The sequence below is a fragment of the Gadus morhua genome, chromosome 9 (assembly GCF_902167405.1).
Source record: "Gadus morhua chromosome 9, gadMor3.0, whole genome shotgun sequence".
Taxonomy (NCBI): domain Eukaryota; kingdom Metazoa; phylum Chordata; class Actinopteri; order Gadiformes; family Gadidae; genus Gadus; species Gadus morhua.
The window spans coordinates 20,811,977-20,834,476 of NC_044056.1; the positions used below are offsets into that span (position 1 = coordinate 20,811,977).

The following is a 22,500-nucleotide window of genomic DNA, read 5'->3' on the forward strand; positions in this document are numbered from 1 at the left end:
ACAATGGACACGGTTCATCCTGTCCCTGTTTCAGCAGCACACATGCCAGTACGCATACACACACACACACACACACACACGCACACGCACGCACACGCACACGCACACGCACACACCCCAACAAACAAACAAACACACACACACACACACACACACACACACACACACACGCACACACTAATAATATATTAATAATAATAATAATAAAAATAATATATATGCATGATAATTTAATAGAAAAGGCACTTTAGAGATGTGACCTTATGAATGTGCTTTATCATTCTGCACCAAGATGTTTCAAGAAGAATTCAATAAATAATTATATTTACTTTGAAATTACTTTGTGCACCATCCTAGTAATGGAACATCTAAAAGTGGTATTGTACCTTTTTTTCTGTAAATTATCCAGTCTTCGTTTGGCATGTTATAGTTAGTAATGGAAACTCCATTGGGAGATACAGTGAGTGTCCCCCATAGATTTGCTTTCCTTTAAATGATCAGTGATTTACAAAGCCATTGAGTCGATTTCAACACAGAACTATTGCCGTGTATTTGTCTGAATTGCCCAGACATGTAGATCACTTAGCGCCTCACACGGGGCACCTATTTTTAGTTTCTCATGAGCTCCTCTGTGCTCTCAGAGTGTGTGCACAGCAGACTGCAGAGGATCTGTTGATTCCTCTGTTATGCTGCTATTTGGTAGCTATATTTAGCATCAACCATCTTGAATAAGGCTCTCATAACAACAGTGCTGTACGGAGACAGCAAAGTAAGGCTATAGCACCTACTGCTGGAGCCATGAGGGAAGAGCCAGCTCTTCAACGCATTGGCCCGATGACTTGCAAATGAAACACATACATAAATCACAACGATAAGTATCATTGAAAATCATAGTCTTTCAAATCAGAATTTCACATTTTGGCATTGCTTACACATTCTGCCTTGGTGTGCTGATCGTGTTGATCGTGTTGTCGCCAGGAAAGTGGCAGGAGGATTTAGGTTTGCAAAGCGAGGCGGAAGATGTTCAAATATATATTTATCTGATGCCAAAAACGAACATATCTCAGTGAATCGTGACGTGTGTGCTGTGGTCCGCCTCCCAGAGTTCTCTCTGTTCTCGTACAACAACGGCACGGTCATGTCCTCGTGCCGGGAGCTGGACAGCAACCGCAGCGCCCTGTCCGCGGCCTCCGCCTTCGCCATCGCCACGGCGGGGGCTAACGAGGGCACACCCACCAAGGAGAAGTACCGCCGCATGTCCATCGCCAGCACAGGTCAGCTACCAGGCGGACCCCCAAAACAAGCAAGAGAATATGCTCACAAGCTTCCACGCTTACACGCACTTACGCATCCACGCACGCGTGCACAAACAAACGCAAACACACACGCACATATTCATACACAAAGACACACGCATTCACATGCACAAACAGACACACACAAACACACACGCGTGCGCGCATTCACTCAAACTCACGTACGCATACACACAAACACTTACTCACACATACTCACTCTCTTACACACACAAACACATACTCACACACACTCACTCTCTCACACACAATCCATCTCTCACACAACACAAACAAACACTCTCAGAACACACACACACTTTCAAAAACACACAGACACACACACACACTTAAACACAAACATACACACACAAACACACGCAAAGACACACGCACTCACATATAAATACACAATACCCAGTATGACAATCATAATAATATTAATAGCTTGGACTTTTCTAGAGCCTTTCTAAGAACCGACAGCACATGAAAATGAAATATGCGTATAGGAATACAAATATTCTAGGGGTTTAATGTTACATTTGTTGTTGAAAGGCTTCCCGACAGACCAACGTAACGGTGACAAGGAGTTTGTGATCAGAAGAGCCGCCACAAACAGAGTGCTGAATGTCCTGAGGCACTGGGTGTCCAAGCATTGTCCGGTAACTGTCTCGGTCATCCCCAGTCATTACGCTTAAACAGAAAAGCAGGGTTCAGTACTATCCAGAACTATTCATATTTGTCTTCAATTGTTTATGATTTGTTTGTTAGTTAGTGCAGTGAACAAAAATGGAACAGCAATATATTTTTCGAGATCAGTACAAACCTTTTCTATATTAATATCACAGTAATATTTCTATCATTTCTACTGTAAAAAAAAAATTAAATGCTGAATGTTGGTTTCTGTGCCTGTATCTTTAATCCTCCAGGACTTTGAGAACAACAATGAATTAAAGTGTAAGGTCATTACATTCCTAGAGGAAGTGATCCACGACCCAGAGCTGTTGACCCAGGAAAGAAAAGCTGCTGCGAACATCATCAGGTATCAATAGTATTGATATATCAATACAACCAAATAACATAATGAGGATCCTTCAAGCATTTTGAAATACGATTCAACATGTGACTCACCGTGTTCCCCGCCCCCTTTCACTGCGTGACAGAACTCTGTCCCAGGAAGAACCAGGCGATAATCAGATCAGCCTGGAAGAGGTGATACGGCTGGTGAGTCACATAAACAGGTTTAAAGTCATCATCATTTACACCGTGAGCCAGGCGGTGCTCAGAGTAGAAGATGGTTGAAGTGACGTGTGTCATGCGGTGCGTTGACAGGCAGAAGGAGGAAAGGCCGAGCCCTTTGAGAACCTCTCAGCCCTGGAGATAGCAGAGCAGCTCACACTACTGGACCACCTGGTCTTCAAGGTCATCCCCTATGAGTGAGTCAGCCCTTCTGCAGCCAATCACGCCTCTATATGCCTGTCACCCATACCTGGAGCCAACCACATTCAGCTACTTAGCTTGTTTTCACTCCTGCTCTTTTTAGAGAATTCTTCGGACAGGGATGGATGAAGAACGACAAAAATGAGAAGACGCCATACATCATGAAAACGACAAAGCACTTCAATGATGTGAGTTATTTTCACCAATGGTATCGTCTTTATGGTTATAATAATGAAGGAGATGACGCTTATGATGATGTTGATGATTATGATGACGATGGCAAAGATAACGGCGGTGATGTCGATGATGATGATGATTATTAGTATTCGGCTAGTGCGTTGAATGTGTCACGTATCTGTTGGTGTTGAAAGACAAGCAACCTGATCGCCACGGAGATCCTGCTCTGCGAGGACGTGGTGACGCGGGTCGCGGTGATAGAGAAGTGGGTGGCGGTGGCCGACATCTGCCGCTGTCTGCACAACTACAACGCAGTCCTGGAGATCACTTCCTCCCTGAACCGCAGCTCTGTCTTCAGGCTCAAGAAGACCTGGCTCAAGGTCTCCAAGCAGGTACCGTATATGGAGGCTTTCATTCAAATGGGTGCAAACTGCAAACTGTGGGTTGACACAATTTCAAAGGTTTTGAAATCGGACCCTACATGTCTCACCATATCACAAACAGATATATCTTCCAAAGGGATAGCCAAATAGCCTTAGTCCCTTCCGGGAGCAATAAACAACTTATATTGGGACAGTGAATGCTGAACAACAAGTGAATGTGCGATCTGAATGAACTCTCGACTCTCAACTTATTCAACTTATTCCTTTAGACAAAGGCTGTGATTGACAAGCTCCAGAAGCTGGTTTCGTCCGAGGGGAGGTTCAAAAACCTGCGGGAGGCTTTGAAAAAGTAAGAATTCCGGTCCACGGATCATGTTGAATCCCCACGAAACCGAATCAATAAAGTGAACCGGGCGTTGTAGAATTCAGTCTGTATTCATTCTACCTTCTTCGTGAAGCTGCGACCCCCCCTGTGTGCCGTACCTGGGGATGTACCTCACGGACCTGGCCTTCATCGAAGAGGGCACGCCCAACTACACAGAGGACAGCCTGGTCAACTTCTCCAAGATGAGAATGGTGAGCATCCATCCAGAACCGTGCTGGCTGCTGCCTTCATCTGTACTTATTGAAATGCTAGAGATTTGGTTTGGGGTAAGAACAACTGCTTTGCTTGCTTCTCAGATTTCCCACATCATCAGAGAAATCCGACAGTTTCAGCAAACGGCATACAAGATCGATCATCAACCAAAGGTGAATTAAATTTACATTTACATGTAGACATTTTGAGCAGACACTTTTAGCAGAAGCGACTTACAATTAGGCAAAGAAAAATCAAAGCATGCAGTCAAAATGTTAATGCTGCATGAATACGTTTCTTAAAAGCAAGTAGAGAGTAGATGTAGGAATCATAACGCAGATGTCTTGATGCATGTGTACATAATAGTTACAACACACAAGTGTCCAGGTCAGTTTTTGTGATTTTGTCCGGCTGTTCCTCTTATTTTGTGACACTATGCAGAATTCATCGTATGCCGGATATGTCTTTATGTTATCTTTTGTTATCATGTAGGCAACAGAGTATTTGCTGGACAAGAGCACTGTGCTAGATGAAGAGAGTATGTATGAAGCCTCACTCAGAATCGAGCCCAAAGTGTCCAACTGATTACATTATTTTCCTTGTTAATAAAGTTAACATCAATACATGTAAACACTAACTTTTGTAAAGATGTATATGTCTAAAAATCTAAATATTTGCTCCTCTGTATAAAAAAATATGTTTGGAATTGTTTTGACTCATTAACAAACGGTATGTTTTGTACGTTGAGTTTGTTTGTTCGGAGGCATAATAACAGAGGTCACTCTCTTTGTACAGCCTAGTGACCAATGACATTATTCTGCATTGTTTCATACCTTGTCAAATTTGCACTCTGAATACTTATGCTAACTGAATTCTGTGTTTGTGAGTGGTTGTTATCTATGCTTGATGTTTAACGATGATTCAGTAACTCTGCAACTAATGTAGCATTATAAAATATAACTGTATAAAATCAGGTAAAGCAGCACAGAGAATTTCACAATGGGAGTTGGCGACAATATATTTCAAGCATAGTTATTCTTACTATTCCAAAACCAAAATAAAGGGGTATTTATATCAGTACATGAAAACCCACTATTATTTTTTTATCATACAGTTATACCTGGTGTCAGATTAAATTAACTCCTCTCCATCTAGATTAATTTATGAATAATAATCTGACATAACCCTCGATAGGGTCTGTACTTCAAATAGGCAATAATAACAAAGGCTCTTATTTGTGTTTATGGTTTGTAAAGGGAACAAGCAGACTCTACTGCTATACACACAACATGTTAGCATGATATTATATATGTATAATGTTTTTAAAGCAGAAACCCTCAACTTTCAACCTCATCCCATCGGGTTAAGATGTTAAGTGTTGTTGTGAAATGTTTACAATGATATTAAGTCACTCACATTTACTCTGACAGAGCAATATTTAACTCACGATTATCCTCCCATCTCCCCTCCCCCTATATGTTACTGCCACACGTCCTCTGACATTTACTTCTATTTTAAAAGGGCCATCCAAGGTGTTTTCATCCTCCTTATGAACATATCTTTTCATTTGAAAAATAAACTCACAGCTAATGAACAAACCCTCGTCCAAGAGAGAAAGATAGAAAGAAAGAAAGAAAGAAAGAAAGAAAGAAAGAAAGAAAGAAAGAAAGAAAGAAAGAAAGAAAGAAAGAAAGAAAGAAAGAAAGAAAGAAAGAAAGAAAGAAAGAAAGAAAGAAAGAAAGGAGGAAAGAAAGAATGAAATGAAAGTAGTCCAATGGCAATACATCAGGTTTGGTGGTTTAGAGAATAAGGTTGTTGCTCTTTTATAATAAAGACAATCTGTTTTCTTTTTGTGTCATTCCCGTATTTGTGGAACATGACTGTATATCACTCTGTTAAATGTATTTTTGTTTAACAATATTATATGCGAATGATTTCTGCCTGCAGCATTAAAACACTATTTTTGTAGTAAAAAGAGGGACCTCTCTTTATATGAAAAAATGGGAGTATTTTGTATTTTACTCAAGATACAGAATTGTGCTTTACATTTTGTACCTGCAACCCCTGCATATTTCTCAGTGTGGAACAGTTGAAGATATATGAAGATATATTGTATCTCAAGCTTGAATTAATACTGCTACAGTCGTGTTACCCTGAAACCACCAGTTATGACATGAATTTAAAGTGTTTTCCACTGATACTGTAATCCTGTCTATGATCACCCTTCAGCAGGAATATAGTAATGTAGTGCTTATTCTGTGAATATATGTGTGTCATTTTACTATTTTTTTGTACAGAATATTGACGCTTATCTGGCGGCATGCAAAACCTTTACAGACACAATATTAAAGTGAACTATACGCTCTCATCATGTAAACACTTAAAAAACACATACTCCAAGCACATCAACTCACATTCGCAAAGTATATAAATAAACATCTTTGCTGTTAGCAATACTACGTAGTATGAAAATTATATTTCAATCCTTATGCCCAGAGCTTACCAGCTATATTCAATTTTGAATAATAAATTATATATATATATATATATATATATATATATATATATATATATATATATGTGTGTGTACATATATATATATATATATATATATATATATATATATATATATATATATGTGTGTGTATATATATATATATATATATATATATATATATATATATATATATATATATATGCACAAACATAAAAAAAATTGTCTCAAGGGTTTTTGTAGTTTAGTTATTTGTAGTTACAATTACAGTTAACCATAGGCCTGTGTATATAATGGAGTAACATACCTTCCATGTGGTATGATCTGAGGTTATTTGTAATTGGCTGTTTCCTATTGTAATATCATTTTCCTCAATCGTCTCAGCATACCACTATTATTCTGAAGGCATCATATTCTATTATTTTAAAAAGTGAAGGAGGTAGGACAATAGTGTGGAATAGTGGAAATTGTCCCAATTATATATAATTGTAGAGCAGCAAAATGCATTGCATTTATTGTTTAAGACAAAAAAATGGGAATGGGATGAAAAAGAACACCAAGGGAAAGCACAAATAAGTAAGGTATTTATTTTCTATATTTGTACATTCTTGTTTTTGCCAGAATACTGTCAGAGCTTGTAGGCTCGTCTATTTACCATACATTGGGGACTACAGTTCTGGTCTTAAAACTACATCTCCCATGATCCTCTCCCATGGCGCAAAATATGAATCACGTGAACCTTTTACGCGGAAAATCGGACGGAAGTAAAAATACGACCCAACAAATGATGAAGGAGCAACAGCAAAATACGGTTACAGCATACTTGTAAAAATACTTTCTTTCGCGGTGAATCCCTCATGTTATTAAAGCGGAAGTAGTCGTCTAACTGGACCTTGAACATTCAGGACACAGTAATGCCACAAGAGTTAGCTCTCTGAGCTGGAGATACATCGCAACAATGGCCAGTCTCCCTCAGAACAACCTGCAGGAGCAGCTCGCCAGGCACTGCAACACTGCTCAGAGCAAGCTGTCGCTGGCCAAACCTAAAGCTGGGTGAGTACCTTAGTCACCAAGTTAGTCCTTCAACGTGTCACAGTGTCGAGACGGGGGATATAGCCACAATGTTTCGACTCGAGTTGTTGTTATGGTAGCCAATAACATGCCACAGTATGCCATGTTAAATATGCTATGTTATTATGTTACATTATATATGCGACCACAGCTGGTGAGTCATATGTTGCTGACCAGCCCTTGCCTCCGGACATGACTCTTCTGTCATGTTGCATAATTGGGTTTCGGGAAAGAATGTTGTTACTCCTAGCACTGCTTATCCTGCTGTCTAAAGGTCCATTGCAGTGTACATTGTATATTTGTGTGGTTTAATGAGGTGATGACGATATCTATAATCTCAACTCATAGTGGTCCATCTTTTCACAGGTCTTTTTCTTTTAAAAAGAAATCTATTTCAGGCACAACGAAAGTGGATGTCCCTTTCAAGTTACTTCAGTCTAATGTTTTGACAAAAAGAAGTGTCAATATTACTTCCCCGACCATTCCAAACAAGCCAGAGATATCGAATCCAAATATCAACAGCTTCTTCGCAGTAAACACTAAAACAAAGGTGGATTCTCCCAACATCACCGCGAGAAAGCTACCCTCCACGGTCACTCAAGTCATCCCTGACACCCCTCAAGACAAGCCTTCCTCCGGCAACAGAAGCAATCAAGTGGACCTAGCAGCATCTTTTGTATTCCCAGAAGACGACTGGGATGATTTTAATGACTTCGAAACCCCTGTCAAAGTGAAAAGCAGTCTAGAAACTTCAGGTAGGACTGAAAAGAAATGTTCCAATAAAAACGATGAACTTAAGAAAACAAGCCACAATGATGCAGAATGTAGCATCATCACTGCAGCAATCGGAGACAGAACCAAAACGAGTCCAAAGCACAACGAGCTAAGGGAGACTAACAGCCCGGACCTTTGGGGGCCGGAGGATTCGCCAGTCAAAATGCCACAAAGACGACCCAAAACTGGGCGCACACTTGTTCTGAGTGATGATGAAGAGGATGCAGCAGGGGTCACACCTGTACAAGAAGTGACGGGTAATTATTATCCTATCAGCTGTTGTACTGTTCAGTCCTTCCAGAAAAATGCGGCATTTTTTTGTTATTGTTGCGGCTAAAAATCCTTCATTATGCAGAACGTTTTCTTAAAATATGCAATGAAATTGCAGGAACTTGTGAAAAAATGGCAACAGGGGGAAATGGCTGCTCTTGTGTGAAGTAAAAGCAACATTTTTCCACTTTCTGCTACGATATATGTGACTTTTTTGCAACGAAAATGCGGGGATTATGAAATCATGCAAGCCCCGCATATTTTTCCCGGAAATCTGCAATTTATGCGTTGAAAGTGCGGCATATTTGAAAAAATGCAGCCCCTACATGAATATGCAGACTTTGGTTGATTATGCGTTGAATTATGCGATCGCATAATCGCATGGGACTGACTGTTTATGCTTTATGTTTATGATGGATCACATTCCACGACAAATGATGTTAAAGCAGAACCTGTTGTGTGTTGTTATTATTGTTCATGCAGAAGATCAGACCAGATGGAGCCTTGGTGATGAGTCTGAACCTGACAATGACTTCATTCCTCCGTCGCCTGTCCCTGAGGAGAAGAGCTGCCAAAACTCTGCCATAGAGAAAAGGTTCATTGTTATAATATTATCATTTTTGAGAAATCCATCATTTGTAAATGGGTTATATTTACCAAGAACATTTACAATTTAATATTCACATAAGATTTCAAGCTATGAGCTTTGTTTGTTGACATTTTGTGAATTTCTTTAACACAGTGCCACGTCCTATTGCGGAATAGATTCTGAAGTTATGGATAACCATGAGGAAAATGAATATCTTATTTATTATATTTTAACTTTATTATATTTTAACTTAACCTCTTAAACTCGAGGTTCCCCAGATTTGGGAAGACCGTGATCACTCTCACAGCAAAAGGCATACAACAGTGCCCTTATTATGTAGAAATAGCCATATCAAATTAAACATGAGAAACTCTGCTACAAGTACATATAAGTAATTTTTTGCACACACCAAACACAACTCCAACTCCAACACCAAGCATATTAATAAGACAAATTAGACAATTACAAATTGGCTGGAGCTTAAGAGGTTAAATGTCAAACTTTTTTAACTTGCTAAACTGAGTGAGTTAAAGAAGCATAACCCGTTTAGTAGTTATCATCCAGATGACTAATTTGTTGATTATGAATATATAAAACGAAGGGCATATTGTTGGTGTCCAAGCTGGCTTTGAGATTGTTTCAGTTATTTACAGCTGAAGCGAGTTGGTAAATGGTCAGTTGTCCTGGCATCGTCCTGACAATCATTTGTTTTTTAAACAGACTGAGAGCTGATTCTGAAATCCAACACAGCCCTGCAAATCCAAAAGAGTCTTCCACAATACTGCCTACAGTTTCTAAATCCCAACCGACAGAAACAAGAGGTACGCTTTTACCTGCCAATGTTACTCAAAGTAACCAAAAGTAGGTCTGCAGGAACTAATTATCGGTCTTTCTTCTAGATACAGAGAAAGAGGAGGAACTCTTTAGCATAATGCAGACCATTTGCAAACTGGTGGACTGTATCCCAGAGCATGAACTGATAGGCTTGTCCTGTGGAACGGAGCTTCTCCTCCACCGGGCTCTCAGGTATGTGCATTTGAAAATGAGGCGGAGTTTGTGTAATGGCGCTGAAGTGATTTAATGTCAGTGTGTGTGTGTGTGTGTGTGTGTGTCATGTAATTTCCTTTCTCTTTTAGAAAGAGGATTATTGCAATTGGAAACAACGCTCCCTTCAGTCGGCAACAGCCGGACAGTACTGTCATGGTGGAGCCCAGCGTGAAGAAACAGACTTATGCTTGTGTCACTCCCAGCACAACGCCAATCCCCCAGAGGCCGATTCCCTTCAAGAGATCTTCCATCGTCTCCAATGACTCACGTGATGATGCTCTATTTGACGACTCGGACTGCTATATCAACACTTTTCCGTCTCCTTGTATTCCTGATTCGCGCAGTGTTCCTGCTAGGACCAAGTTCCCAGAAGGCAATAGGAGGACATTTGGAAGCCAGAGTATTAGCGATTCCCTTATTGATAGCCCCTCCAACCAATCCCCTTACGTTCCTAAAAACAAAAATGCACAACTGGACAGTTCGGATCTCTTCTTCTCCCCCAAGAGTCCAGCCGCTGATGTGAAAAGGTGTAGCAGTATCACCATGGGAACAACCCCGAGAGCCGCCTACACCGACCCCAAGGATGGCTTCGTGGACGACTTTGACATCGATGATTTTGATGAAATGGAGATCCCGGATTACTTTGGCGAACCCCAGAGTTCCTCCATGGGAAGTTCTACCGCTGTGGCCAAACCGGTCTACTCTTCAACACAAAGACTTCCAGCGACGCCAGTCTCTGCACCAAAGCCCACCATAATCTCCCCAGGTTATTACAACCCCTCACCATCTCAATTTGATGATGATTTGACCCCTTTGACTAATTATCCCTTGCGTCTTGCAGAGCCCACTTACCGAAACCCTGCGCATGACCGCTTGAGAGGCTTCGGCTTTCCCCACTCGCAGGAGATGATGAAGGTCTTCCACAAGCGCTTCGGTCTTCATCAGTTCCGGTTCAATCAACTGGAAGCGATTAACGCCACAGTGTTGCGGGAGGATGCCTTCATTCTGATGCCCACCGGTGGGTACCACAGACTCTGCATGATCCGGTACATACACGGAGTGACCAGTGGAGACCCAATGACAGGCAGCTCTCTTATATATGCCCTTTCTGTGGATCAGGTGGTGGTAAAAGCCTCTGTTACCAGCTCCCTGCCTGCGTGTCTCCTGGCGTCAGTGTGGTGATCTCCCCGCTCAAGTCCCTCATCGTGGACCAGATCCAGAAGCTCACTACACTCGATGTAAGTGGGGCCCATACAAGACTTGCTCTGCGGGATGGAAGCGGGGGAATAGTGTTGATGCACTTCAGTTAGAAAAAGTGTTGTGGAAGGAAGACTTGTACTCTTCACAAGTAAAGAGATCAGAAAACCGAAGAATAACGTTTATTTACTTTAATTTTTAACTTAAACAATAAGTAATACAAGAGCCAAGCATGTTTTATCAGCTTTGGCAAACAGTTTTTAGAGTCCTGCTCTGTGATTCCTCCCATAAGTTCCAAGCCAAGGTTGTTATCAAACCTTGCTCATAAATAACTCCTGTTATTTTAGTTATGCTCATGTTCTTCAAACACAACTTGGTTTGCCACGTATCGGTGGCAAACCTTTCACCCAGTTTCCCTCATCCTCTAACTGCGCCTCCCTTACCCTCTAACCTTGGGGGATACCCCCGTCCATTCCTTTCACAACATTATCTAACCATTAGGTTGTCTAGACCTTGACAGAATAATTTGATTGTACAAGGAATATTAGTCCATACTGTTGGCACAGAACATCTTTTCTAGAAACAAGAGTCTCTTCAGGAGGCTCACCAGACTCTGTGTGTCTCATCTCATTCATATTTCATATAAGTGATTATGAAAATGATTATAATCATTATCTCTTCTTGGGGTTGGGGGGTCTTTCTGTTCAGATTCCAGCCACAAGTCTCTCGGGGTCAAAAAGTGAAGGTGAAGCGTCGAGCATCTACCAGCAGATGTCCAAGAAGGATCCCATCATCAAACTGCTCTACGTCACCCCTGAGAAGGTAGAGTGCGCCTGGTCAATGGAGACGAGCCCTGCTTCTGATTGGCTCCAGTGGTATCTGTGTATGACGAGAGTGTTGACCCTGTGGCGCTCGCTCTAGGTGAGTGCCAGTAACCGGCTGATCAGCGCCCTGCAGAATCTGTTTGAGAGAAACCTCCTTGCACGGTTTGTCATCGACGAGGCCCACTGCGTCAGTCAGGTGTGTACGAACACCCCCCCCCTACACTAGGTGGTGGTACTAGTAGTAACACGATGGGGTTCAGGCCTTCTATTCGAGCAAACAGGGTAAACCCCTGTGCCGTTGTCTGCTCATCAGTGGGGCCACGACTTCCGGCCGGACTACAAGAAGTTGCACGAGCTGCGGCAGAAGTTCCCGGGGGTGCCCATCATGGCTCTGACGGCCACGGCCACGCCGCGCGTCCAGAAGGACATCCTCAACCAGCTGCAGATGTCCAAGCCCCAGGTGTAGGTGTTCCAGCGCCCGCTACGGCCACGGCGGCACAACCTTCCCGCCTATTGTTTAACTGTCGTTTAGTTGTTTGACAACAACCTCATATTTAGGATTGCCCTGATTGCAGGTTCACCATGAGCTTCAACCGAACCAACCTGAAGTACGTCGTGCTGCCCAAGAAACCCAGGAATGTGGCTGATGACTGCATCACCTGGATCAAGAAGCACTACCCGCGTAAGGCTGGCCACATGTTCCTACCGCTTCTCGGCCCTTCCTCAACCCGGATAAGAAGTTTAAAATAACCAACATTCTGAATTTACCATATTGATACAAAGAGGCTCCACCTCCCTCCTCCATGCTGCTTCTCTCTCCTGCTGATACTGATCCATCTCTGCCTTGCTTAACGTATTGCAGGTGACTCGGGCATAGTGTACTGCCTCTCCCGTAGCGACTGTGACTCCATGGCAGAAAGCCTGCAAACGGCAGGCTTGCAGGCCCTGTCGTATCACGCAGGGATCAATGACGGAGACAGGGAGTACGTGCAGACCAAGTGGATCAACCAGGACGGCTGCCAGGTAGCGGCGTTTATCTTTGGACTTTACTACGCAAAATGTCAGGAGCATAGTGGCACAGTGCATTTGGTTTGCATCCAATACCTCCTGTCCAGCTCGTCTTGTAGCGCATGGCACCAACATGTACATCATCATGTTTTATTAAGTATTCAATGAACACAGATGGTGTTAGGATAGTTTGAGTATGGGAGAGGTATCTAATCCAAGGATGTGTACAGTTGCTGCATTGCAGACATTTGGGTTCATCACCTTTTGGCTGGGAGTCCAACACCCTAGTGTTGTGCTCTGAACTGCGCTGTACGTAGAGAGCCAGCCAAATGACTAAACAGTACCGTGTCGGCAGGTCATCTGTGCCACCATAGCCTTTGGCATGGGCATCGACAAGCCGGACGTGCGCTACGTGATCCACGCCAGTCTGCCCAAGTCGGTGGAGGGCTACTACCAGGAGTCTGGGCGCGCGGGCAGGGACGGGGAGGTGTCCCACTGCATCCTGTTCTACTCCTACAGCGACGTGGTCCGCCTCAAGAGACTCATCATGCGTGCGTCTGGCCCCATGGGCCCTCATTCGTTATTCACTTCAAATATCTTAGTCTCCCTTTTGAATTCATAGCACCCTTGTCCTTGGTCTTGGCATTCATTTTTCGTCATGTTATTCATGTGTATTTTTGTTTTGAACAGTGGATAAGGAAGGGAACAAACATGCCAAGACAACGCACTTCAACAACCTACACAGCATGGTTAATTTCTGCGAGAACCTGATGGAGTGCAGAAGAGTCCAGCTGCTTGCCTACTTTGGTGAGATCAAGTTCAATGCCAGCTTCTGTAAGGACCACCCAAAGGTCATATGTGACAACTGTGCAAGGCCCAACGTAAGTCAACTTCAAATTTGAAGTCTTGTACCCAACCGGTATGTCTGCGTGCATACTGAATATCTAAGGTTGTTCTCCTCTGTGTGCCACAGCAATACAAGGTGAGAAATGTCTCGGAGGACGCCCAGAAGATCTTGAGGTTCGTCCAGGATACCTGTGAGAAGGTGGGGGCGAGGTTTGGCCGGACAGGGCAGCAGACCAGGCTGACTCTGAACATGCTGGTGGACATCTTCCTGGGTAAGAACCACATACTGCCTACGATTTACCAGTGCATGTCTTGCAATAAAACTAACACATGTGGGCAGCATAGTCGTCATAGTAGTGGCTGGGATGTTGGGTTCTTAAAGGTAGGGAGGTAAGCACAGTCTCCCTCTAGTCAAACCCTTACCTGCTCAACATGCATCTCAAACACATTCGCAGCCAGTCGGTTGGATAGAAACCTCTGCTAAATATCTAAATATAATATATGATATAATATATATCTAAAGAATCAATGGCCAATGAGCGTTGGGTGTTTCACTGAGGAACTCGCCCGTTGAGTCTCCCTGAACCGTTGTCCGCCAGGGTCCAAAACGGCCAAGGTGCAGACGGGGATGTTCGGCATCGGAGCGGCCTACTCCAAGCACAACGCCGACCGGCTCTTCAAGAAACTGGTCCTGGACAACGCGCTGGTGGAGGACCTCTACATCACCAACCACGGCCAGGCCGTGGCCTACATCTCCGCCGGGCCCAAGGCCGTCAACATCATGTCTGGACACGCTCAGGTAGAGAGTAGCACCTCTCAGCCTGGTGGGAGGACGGAGACCACCGGTATGTTTGTGTGAGTGTAACCCCCCGCCCCCCACCCCTCCTCAGGTGGAGTTCTACGAGACGGAGAGCGCCTCCAGCATCATGAAGAACAAGGCGTCCGTGACCACAAACATGTCCGAGAGGGATGCGATGAGCCAGAAGTGTCTCCAGGAGCTCACCGACCTGTGCAAGAAGCTGGGCAAGGTGTTCGGAATCCACTACTTCAACATCTTCTCCACCGTCACACTCAAAAAGATAGCCAGTAAGTAAAGTGTGTGCAGGGCTCAAGAGTGCGCCTAATTTGGGCGCACATGCGCCTAGAATTCGGGGTAGTGCGAACAAATATTTTATTTGGGCGCACCGGTGCGACTGAAAATGTATCTGGTATAATTATTAGAGCTGTCAAGCAATTAAAATATTTAATCGTGATTAATCGCATTAATGTCATAGTTAACTCTAATTAATCGCGATTAATCGCAAATTATTTTTCTATGCTAAATATCCCTTGATTTTTTTGTCCCATAATTCTTCTCATTTTAATTCTCTTATCAACATGGTGAAGTGCATCGGCTTGCCTTGTGCAAATGATTTTTTATTGATAACAACATTGGCATAAACACTGATCAAAACAGGACGATACAAAAAAAGAGCCTATAGTGCAATTAAACGACTGCTTTAAACAAATGTCATTTGAACATAGCAGTCAGGCTACTGCTTCTTTGTTTTGAGCCAAAGAAAAAAAAAAAAAAAAAATGTTTTTTTTTATAAAATAATTGCGTTAATCGCGCGATAAAAATTTTAACGCCGTTAAATTTGGTTTGCGTTAACGCCGTTAATAACGCGTTTAACTGACAGCTCTAATAATTATTATTATTTATTTTTTTACAGCAGTCTATTCATAATATTGTAATAACCACGGAAGAGGCAGTGAATGAAGTATTGATTAGGCAGTGAATGAAGTATTGATTAGGTCTTGCGTGTTCCGTTGGAACACGCAAGACCGGTAACGATAGAAACGCCGGGAAACAAACCCGCGAAGCCCAATCCAGGGGCCTGTACTACGAAGCTCGATTAGAGGGTTAGCGAGGTATGTTGAGCTGAAAGCCTGGGTTAGCTGTACCATGAAAGTAGATCTCTTTAAGCGTCGCTGTATCACCATGGTGACTTACGCTCGCAACCAAACCTGGTCGGGAGCAGCTTTCCAGCGAGTCTACCCGGAGATCGGCTACTTATATCGGCGTGCGCAGCTTCCTAGCCCCTCCTCCGATAATGGCGTCACCATTTGTGGGTGTTCCCATGGACCTCGACGCACTTATCGTACAGGCGTCTCTCCGGAGACAGAGGGTTTTTCGGGACAGAACCGATCCCTTGGCATTGTCTGACGATATATTCTTTATGAGAGATACAGATTCAGCATTTATTTAAGGCATTTATTTAATGGTCAAGATATTATTAATCAATGGCGTAAATATCGATACCGATATTTACGCCCCCCCCCCCCCCCCCCCCCCCCCCCTCAACAACTCAAAACTTGGGTGCACCATAAATACGTGCTGGTGCACCCAAATTAAAAATTTAGGCGCACCAGTGCACCCAAGGAAAAAGTTAGTCTGGAGCCCTGGTGTGTGTCTGAGAGAGAGGAAATCAAAGGAAGCTGTAAAACATAAAGCAGGTCCCTAACCTTTTGGGTGCTTTTCAAGTATCCAGTCAAGCTTGACGCGACGTGTCACGTCTATGGAATAATGTTTGTTTGTCAGCCCCGTCACATCCCTCGGGATGTTCGTTGGTGTCCTCTGACCCGCGGCGCTGTCCTCTGACCCATAGAGACCATGTCCTCCGAGGCGGAGGTCCTCCTCCAGATCGACGGCGTGACGGAGGACAAGTTGGAGAAATACGGCGCCGAGGTCATCGAGCTGCTGCAGAAGTACTCCAAGTGGCAGGCGCCCGGTGAGTGACGCGGGAGGCCGGTGCATTGGCCGAGGGTCTGGGGCGTGTCCAGCTAACCCTGTCCCCCCCCCCCCCTGTACAGTTGACGCGCCGGAGGAGACCGCCGAGGCCGCCGGCGGGTGGATAGACATGTCGCGCGATCGTCAGGGTGACGAGAACGCCCACCAGTCCAGCTACTTCGGCAACCAGGTGAGCCGGGGGCAGAAGAGGAAGAAGAGCCCCTTCCACATGCTGGCCAAGAAGAAGAAGGGCCGCGCCAACAAGGACTCCAGCGGGTGCGTACCGGTCAACTCTCCCACGTGGCACAGCGTATCTCCTCCTGCGTTTCCTTTTAAAGTGTGTCTAATTTTCGTGTGTTGGATTTGTGTTTTGGTGTAGTCGTGGCAACGGCGGCAATAAGTCGTGGCCGTCCAAAGGCCAGTCGGCAGGGCGCGGGAGGGGCTCCCCGGCCGACGCTGGCTCCGGACGGAGGCCGGGCTTCATGGCCATCCCCACCCCGCAGACCAACCGGCGGCCCTTCCTCAAACCCAACTACTCCAACTCCTGAACACTCCCCAGACTAACCGGGTTTCATTTGTCTTAATATATTGTTTGTTTTGTTCTAAGCCTGTTTTTTACTTAATGGAGCTGCGTTCGCACCTCATGGGTTTGTTCACTGTATTTCTTTTAAAATAAAGTATTTTTCACATTTGTGATGCTAAATATATTAGTCTGGAATATTATGTCTTGCAATGTTTGTGTTTTTCCACTAGGTGTCAGTATCGCTTTGCTATTAAACATGCAAGCATGAGAGGAGTTAATCTTGGAACTACAGAACACAGGAGAACTCGGTACATATTTTTCTATGTTTATTTCAAGTTAGGGTAGCTGTAATGGCACCAGTTACAAGGAACTATTAGACAAATAAATGTATACTGACTTCTAGAGAAGGGTTACTGTATAAACATGGGACTGGAATGGATCGGACTGCACATGAACTCGATTTGGCACATGGATGTGTGTATATATATAGTGTATATATATTCAATAAATCAAAAGCAACTCCATCCCTAGGACAGAAAATCAGGGTTTATTAAATGCAACCTACAGATGTGTATGATGCATATACTGCATGCATACGCCTGTCTGCACAGTCAATCAATCTTGGAACTGTTTTACCAGGTTTGATGGGTTGTAGGAAGGGTAACTATAAGAGTGTTCACATGCCCTCTGCATAATTAAAGTAATCAATTTACATCTGATATGTCTAATATCAAAGTTCAGCCCAGATGATTGGTCGTAATCCAGCCAATCCAGTCATTTTAAAGCATTCTATAAAGTGTACTATCAGAGAGATGTGTTAATGGTTGCTTCCTTAGCAGATGTTGAAGACTACATATGTATGAATACTAATGGATTTCAAGTAGCTGGACCTTTTGAAACAAACTTTTAAATTGTATTGGATGCACCTTGTTCAAGCATGGACTCCCCTACCTATATTCAGCCTATTGTTGGCTCAATAATGTAAACATGACAGAAACCTGAAACAAAGTAAGAACTAAGCTTTATCACATGGAACATACCTGCACTGATCACTTTAGTCAATAAACAGTGTATAGCCAAACATGTGTCTGCTCATTAAACAATGCAAAAGGGAGACACAAACTAGTAGAAAGATTCATTCTTATTTTTTTCTGTTAAAATGGGCAAGATTTCCAAATTGTACAATTTGTTAGGTTTCATCTTCGCCACTTTCAGTGATATTTAAGCAAACGCACGCTGAAGCCAGGGAAGCATCAAAACAAGACATGTAAAAATAAGAAAACGATTTGAATCTATTTCACGTCACAAATGACAGTGACAAAATAGCTTGATTGCATTTCCAATGTAGGTCTGGTTCACAGATGTTATGTGATCTGTTACAGGTTTTGTACAAATAAAAGCAAATCAAAATAGGCTTGTAGTTCAATATCAAACATTCAATGTTAGATTTTTGTACTTTGTCATTTTCATTGCTGTTGACAGTTCCACTGATTATTGCTCGTTGAATACTATTACCTATTGGTGAAAGCTACATAATGCTAAGAGATGCATGAGAAAGGACCACTAAGGACTATACTGTTTGGTCTCCGTTGTGCTGTAAAATGTCTGTGAGAGAATGTTGTCAAACCCCTCGTATTGAAACCCCACTGCTGAAATTCCTCCCTAGACGTATTTGACTCATACATACAAACTATGCTTCTTACTTCATACACCCTGTTAAAAACACTCCCAATGACTATGTTGAATATGATCCTCTCCCAATGACTCTATCTTGAAGACTATACTAGCAATGTAATCCAACTGTTGATGCATTAAACTAGTGGTGCTTCTCCTTAACCCTGTCTACCTGGGCTCAGGTGAGATATGACTCAGAAACCGCCTAAAGGTAGGCCTACACAGCCCTATGTGGTTTGATAAACACACAACACTGGCTCTTTACTAGGAAGGGGCCGCCACCAACCACTAGGGGGACAGGTTGTAGACGGTGGGCTGCTTCATAGGGTTCATCCATGAGGCTTCAACATGGGAGCCCAGTTCATTCAAATCACCAAGTGCTCAAGTTCCCTTTCTAAGATTCTTTTATACCTTCAAATAAGGAGACTAGTCACTGGATCTACTGTAATAAAATCCACTGACGTTCCATTGTTTTCCTTCCTTTCCTTTTCCTACTTTCTCAATCTGATCCAATTATTCTTTCTCTTTTAGCCCATATGACCGCCTTAACGTTTTGTCCAGTCCTACGTACTGACACTATAACACACGGTAAAGCTTTATATATGAAGCGCATAGTAACGCTTTATATATAAAGCGTTACCTTACACACTCCTAAACATAGCACCAGCACCTGGTACAGAAAGTAGAAACACAGTAGAAAATTTTGATATTACCCAGAATTCAGCAGGGATTTCAGAATTATTGCTCCTGTGAGCTGAACATGAGGCAGAGAAGTCTGCATAGTCGAATCTAAAACAAACGCAAAATGTTCACAAGCGTAAATGTACAATTTCATATGGTACATTTGAGATATTGAAAATGTACAAAACCTGGGAGCTGTAATGACATGTCCCTCACATTATCCAGACTGGATATCCTTCAAAACAAATGGGCTGTTATTGATGAGGAAAGGTTGTGCATACTGTGTGAAAGCTGCTTCGTTGCTGGTGGAGAGCCAGGTGTGATGGGATTGTGTGGATCTGGATAGAAGCTTTCTGAACGCGTCCCTCTACTATAGATCCTGTAAGTTCCTGTCGCTTTTGACCTCACTTGAAACACAGCGCTACAAAAGGTATAATTTAATCTTTCATAACAAAATAACTTCTGTTAAAATATACATGGGAAACCTGTAAGTATATATTATGAAATAAACTAATTTGTACAAAAGTACATAATTATTCTTACCCTAACAATAATTATATGATACAGAATCCTAAAAGCAAGTTTGATATGAAAACAAAATAAATCTGAATTCTGCATAAAAACCAAATTCAAAGTTGAATCATTCTGTTTTGAAAAGTAGCACAACTCAAGAGAATTGAGAGTTTTCAGAGTAAAGAATAAAAGTAAACGATGAGGACATTGCACAACTAACTTAATTTTTATGCCAGTTGGTCTTCAAAAGAGACTGACCTTCAATACCTGTGAGACCGGCTTAAACACCTCTGCTTAATCACCTCCTACACTACACTTTTAATTACCAATTGATTTATAAAACTTTAGAAATACAAATCGAGTCTCTCTCTCTCTCACTTATTTGTACGCTGTGTATTAATACTTCAGTTGAAACCGTCCTGAAACAATCAAAAAAAATCCCAAACCATCGTTAGTTATCAACGTCTTGAAAAAGAAAAGGCAAGTGGTTTTCACCCTGGCTTCATGCTGCTGTGCAGACTCCAGCCGAGCATTTGACCCTTACAGGCCTTTGTCCGCACAGATGGTACCCTGCAGCCAGTCAGTGTTCTTTCTGACTACAACTTTTGAAACAAACTAAAATCTTCCCTTGTAATGATGATGACCTGGAGCGCCCTCCCCCCCCCATCACCTCTCAGCACTCGTGTCGATCCCCCTCAAAACAATAAATAACACAACTCGCTCGTTCCTCAAAAATAAGGAACTATTTAAATGATCTCAGTACTTCTGAATCCAGTTTCATATTTTTTCATTTCTATTATTTGAAAAAATAAATACCTGAAATGACCTGAATAAGAAAAGAAAAGAAAAGAAAGAAGCAGAAATGTATCCGTGCTTCACAGGAGGGACAACAAAAGGGGGTGTAGCTGGGCAACAAAAGGCCGGACAGGAGAGCGCTCCGGGTGGCCGCGGCTCCTGGGAGAACTCTGGGGTGTCTGAGGCCCCCCGGGGGGAGGATGACAGAAGCAGCGTTCATTCAGCCTCATTCAGGGTGCCGCCCCTCCGCCGCTCCACCCCCCGCCAAGTCCCCCGCGTCGTCTGCTCTCGAATCCACCGCCACGCAACGACGACGACCGCGTCTCGGCCTCCTCTCACTCGGCGGGGGCGCCCTCCTCCTCCGCCCCCGCGCGCTCCTCCTCGATGAGGAGGCCGCCCGCCCAGCGCAGCCGGCAGGCGAACCACCGCCGCAGCGGGCAGAAGTACTCCGAGTGGAACTGTTCGAACTCGGGCGTCTGCCGGATGTCGCTGAGGAAGGCCACGTCCAGGTCGGACTCGGTGAGCACGATGAGCAGCAGCAGCAGCGCGAACAGCAGGCCCACGGTCACCAGCAGCAGGCGCAGCACGCTCAGCACAAACTTGTTGGCCTGCTCCACCTCGCTGAGCGGCGCGCCCGCCCGCGGCGTCGCCCGCCCGCCGCCGTCCACCTCCCCCCCGCCGGGCTCCCCGGCCGTGGGGGTGCCGGCCTCCGACTCCTTCTCCTCCTGGATGCTGCCGGACGCCCCGTTGGCCGCCGCCGCCGCCGCGTGCTCCACGCTGCGGTGCTCGGCCACGGGCGTGGGCAGCACGCTGTCCGACGGGCTGTAGGCCTCGTCCGAGATGATGGAGGTGCTCCCGCCCACGTCGGCCGCCTGGCTCCGGGAGCGCGTCATGAAGGAGTCGCCGTGGGAGACGGAGCGCACGGGCGTGGAGTGGGCGCTGTCACGCAACGACTCCAGACCTTTGGACGGGCGGGGAGAGGAGTCATGAGAGCCGGTACTTCATGGTGCGCAATACAGGGCAGATCTTCACAGAGACCTAACACGTTGGCCTTAGCATTTCTACGCACACATTTGAATTATCTGATGTATGTCCACATACATACATAATATAAATAGATTGAATGACTTGCCAGAAATGTGTAAAAGTAATACACTGTAATTGCAGAAACAAACAAGCAAGAATAAACAAGTTCAATGAATAGCGTCTCTCTCACTATTGAGCGACTGAAGGTGTGGATCCTGAGCAGTATCCAGCTTCCTGCATGGCCTTCCTCTCAGACAAAGAGGAAGGCCATGCTGATAAACAAGGCCTAAAGGCTACAGTAGTTAGCAACATGCTGGCATTTGAACAGGACCCTGGCCAACTGAGAGAGGAAGACCAGGTTGATAGCTGACACCTATAGCCTAGATGTGTGTGTGTACACAGTAGGGTTGTGTAATGATGGTGTGTTGCAGAACACAGCCCAGCAGGCTCCGTCCAGAGGGCAGGAACATGCCCGTGGTTCCTCCTGGGTCTAGAAGACAGCAGATGGTGTTTAGCTGTTCAGCAG

General features: G+C 44.0%; 3 protein-coding genes across 4 annotated transcripts in view; 2 read left to right on the forward strand and 1 right to left on the reverse strand.

Moving 5' to 3' along the window:
- LOC115551414 (ras-specific guanine nucleotide-releasing factor 1) overlaps window positions 1–6,328 on the forward strand; it is a 21,931-nt gene extending 15,603 nt beyond the window's left edge. The window contains exons 17-27 of the mRNA XM_030367133.1: window positions 1,104–1,274; window positions 1,851–1,957; window positions 2,225–2,337; window positions 2,459–2,519; window positions 2,628–2,731; window positions 2,839–2,923; window positions 3,107–3,304; window positions 3,565–3,644; window positions 3,754–3,871; window positions 3,977–4,045; window positions 4,365–6,328. Coding sequence (XP_030222993.1) covers window positions 1,104–1,274; window positions 1,851–1,957; window positions 2,225–2,337; window positions 2,459–2,519; window positions 2,628–2,731; window positions 2,839–2,923; window positions 3,107–3,304; window positions 3,565–3,644; window positions 3,754–3,871; window positions 3,977–4,045; window positions 4,365–4,457 — 1,199 coding nt within the window. The 3' untranslated portion in view covers window positions 4,458–6,328. The remainder of the gene's footprint in view (window positions 1–1,103; window positions 1,275–1,850; window positions 1,958–2,224; window positions 2,338–2,458; window positions 2,520–2,627; window positions 2,732–2,838; window positions 2,924–3,106; window positions 3,305–3,564; window positions 3,645–3,753; window positions 3,872–3,976; window positions 4,046–4,364) is intronic.
- A 749-nt stretch (window positions 6,329–7,077) lies between these two features.
- Window positions 7,078–17,467, forward strand: blm (BLM RecQ like helicase). The gene is made up of 21 exons (XM_030365967.1): window positions 7,078–7,419; window positions 7,804–8,468; window positions 8,965–9,076; window positions 9,791–9,891; window positions 9,970–10,096; window positions 10,207–10,883; window positions 10,959–11,135; window positions 11,237–11,355; window positions 12,023–12,136; window positions 12,236–12,334; window positions 12,452–12,600; window positions 12,714–12,820; window positions 13,001–13,161; window positions 13,502–13,697; window positions 13,837–14,027; window positions 14,120–14,264; window positions 14,592–14,791; window positions 14,883–15,078; window positions 16,641–16,763; window positions 16,846–17,038; window positions 17,142–17,467. The coding sequence occupies exons 1-21, from the start codon at window positions 7,325–7,327 to the stop codon at window positions 17,308–17,310; spliced, it is 4,116 nt and encodes a 1,371-aa protein (XP_030221827.1). The 5' UTR covers window positions 7,078–7,324; the 3' UTR covers window positions 17,311–17,467.
- Window positions 17,468–18,289: 822 nt separating this feature from the next.
- frmd5a (FERM domain containing 5a) overlaps window positions 18,290–22,500 on the reverse strand; it is a 46,960-nt gene continuing 42,749 nt past the window's right edge. For both annotated transcript variants that reach the window (XM_030365969.1, XM_030365968.1), the window contains one exon: window positions 18,290–21,909. In XM_030365969.1, coding sequence (XP_030221829.1) covers window positions 21,284–21,909 — 626 coding nt within the window. In that variant the 3' untranslated portion in view covers window positions 18,290–21,283. The remainder of the gene's footprint in view (window positions 21,910–22,500) is intronic.

Excerpts from the sequence above, each read along its gene's own strand:
- blm (XM_030365967.1), top strand. The coding sequence starts at position 7,325 with ATGGCCAGTCTCCCTCAGAACAACCTGCAGGAGCAGCTCGCCAGGCAC. Across the intron at positions 8,469-8,964 it reads ACCTGTACAAGAAGTGACGG|AAGATCAGACCAGATGGAGC; the intron begins GTAATTATTATC and ends TTGTTCATGCAG. Across the intron at positions 12,601-12,713 it reads CAGATGTCCAAGCCCCAGGT|GTTCACCATGAGCTTCAACC; the intron begins GTAGGTGTTCCA and ends CCCTGATTGCAG.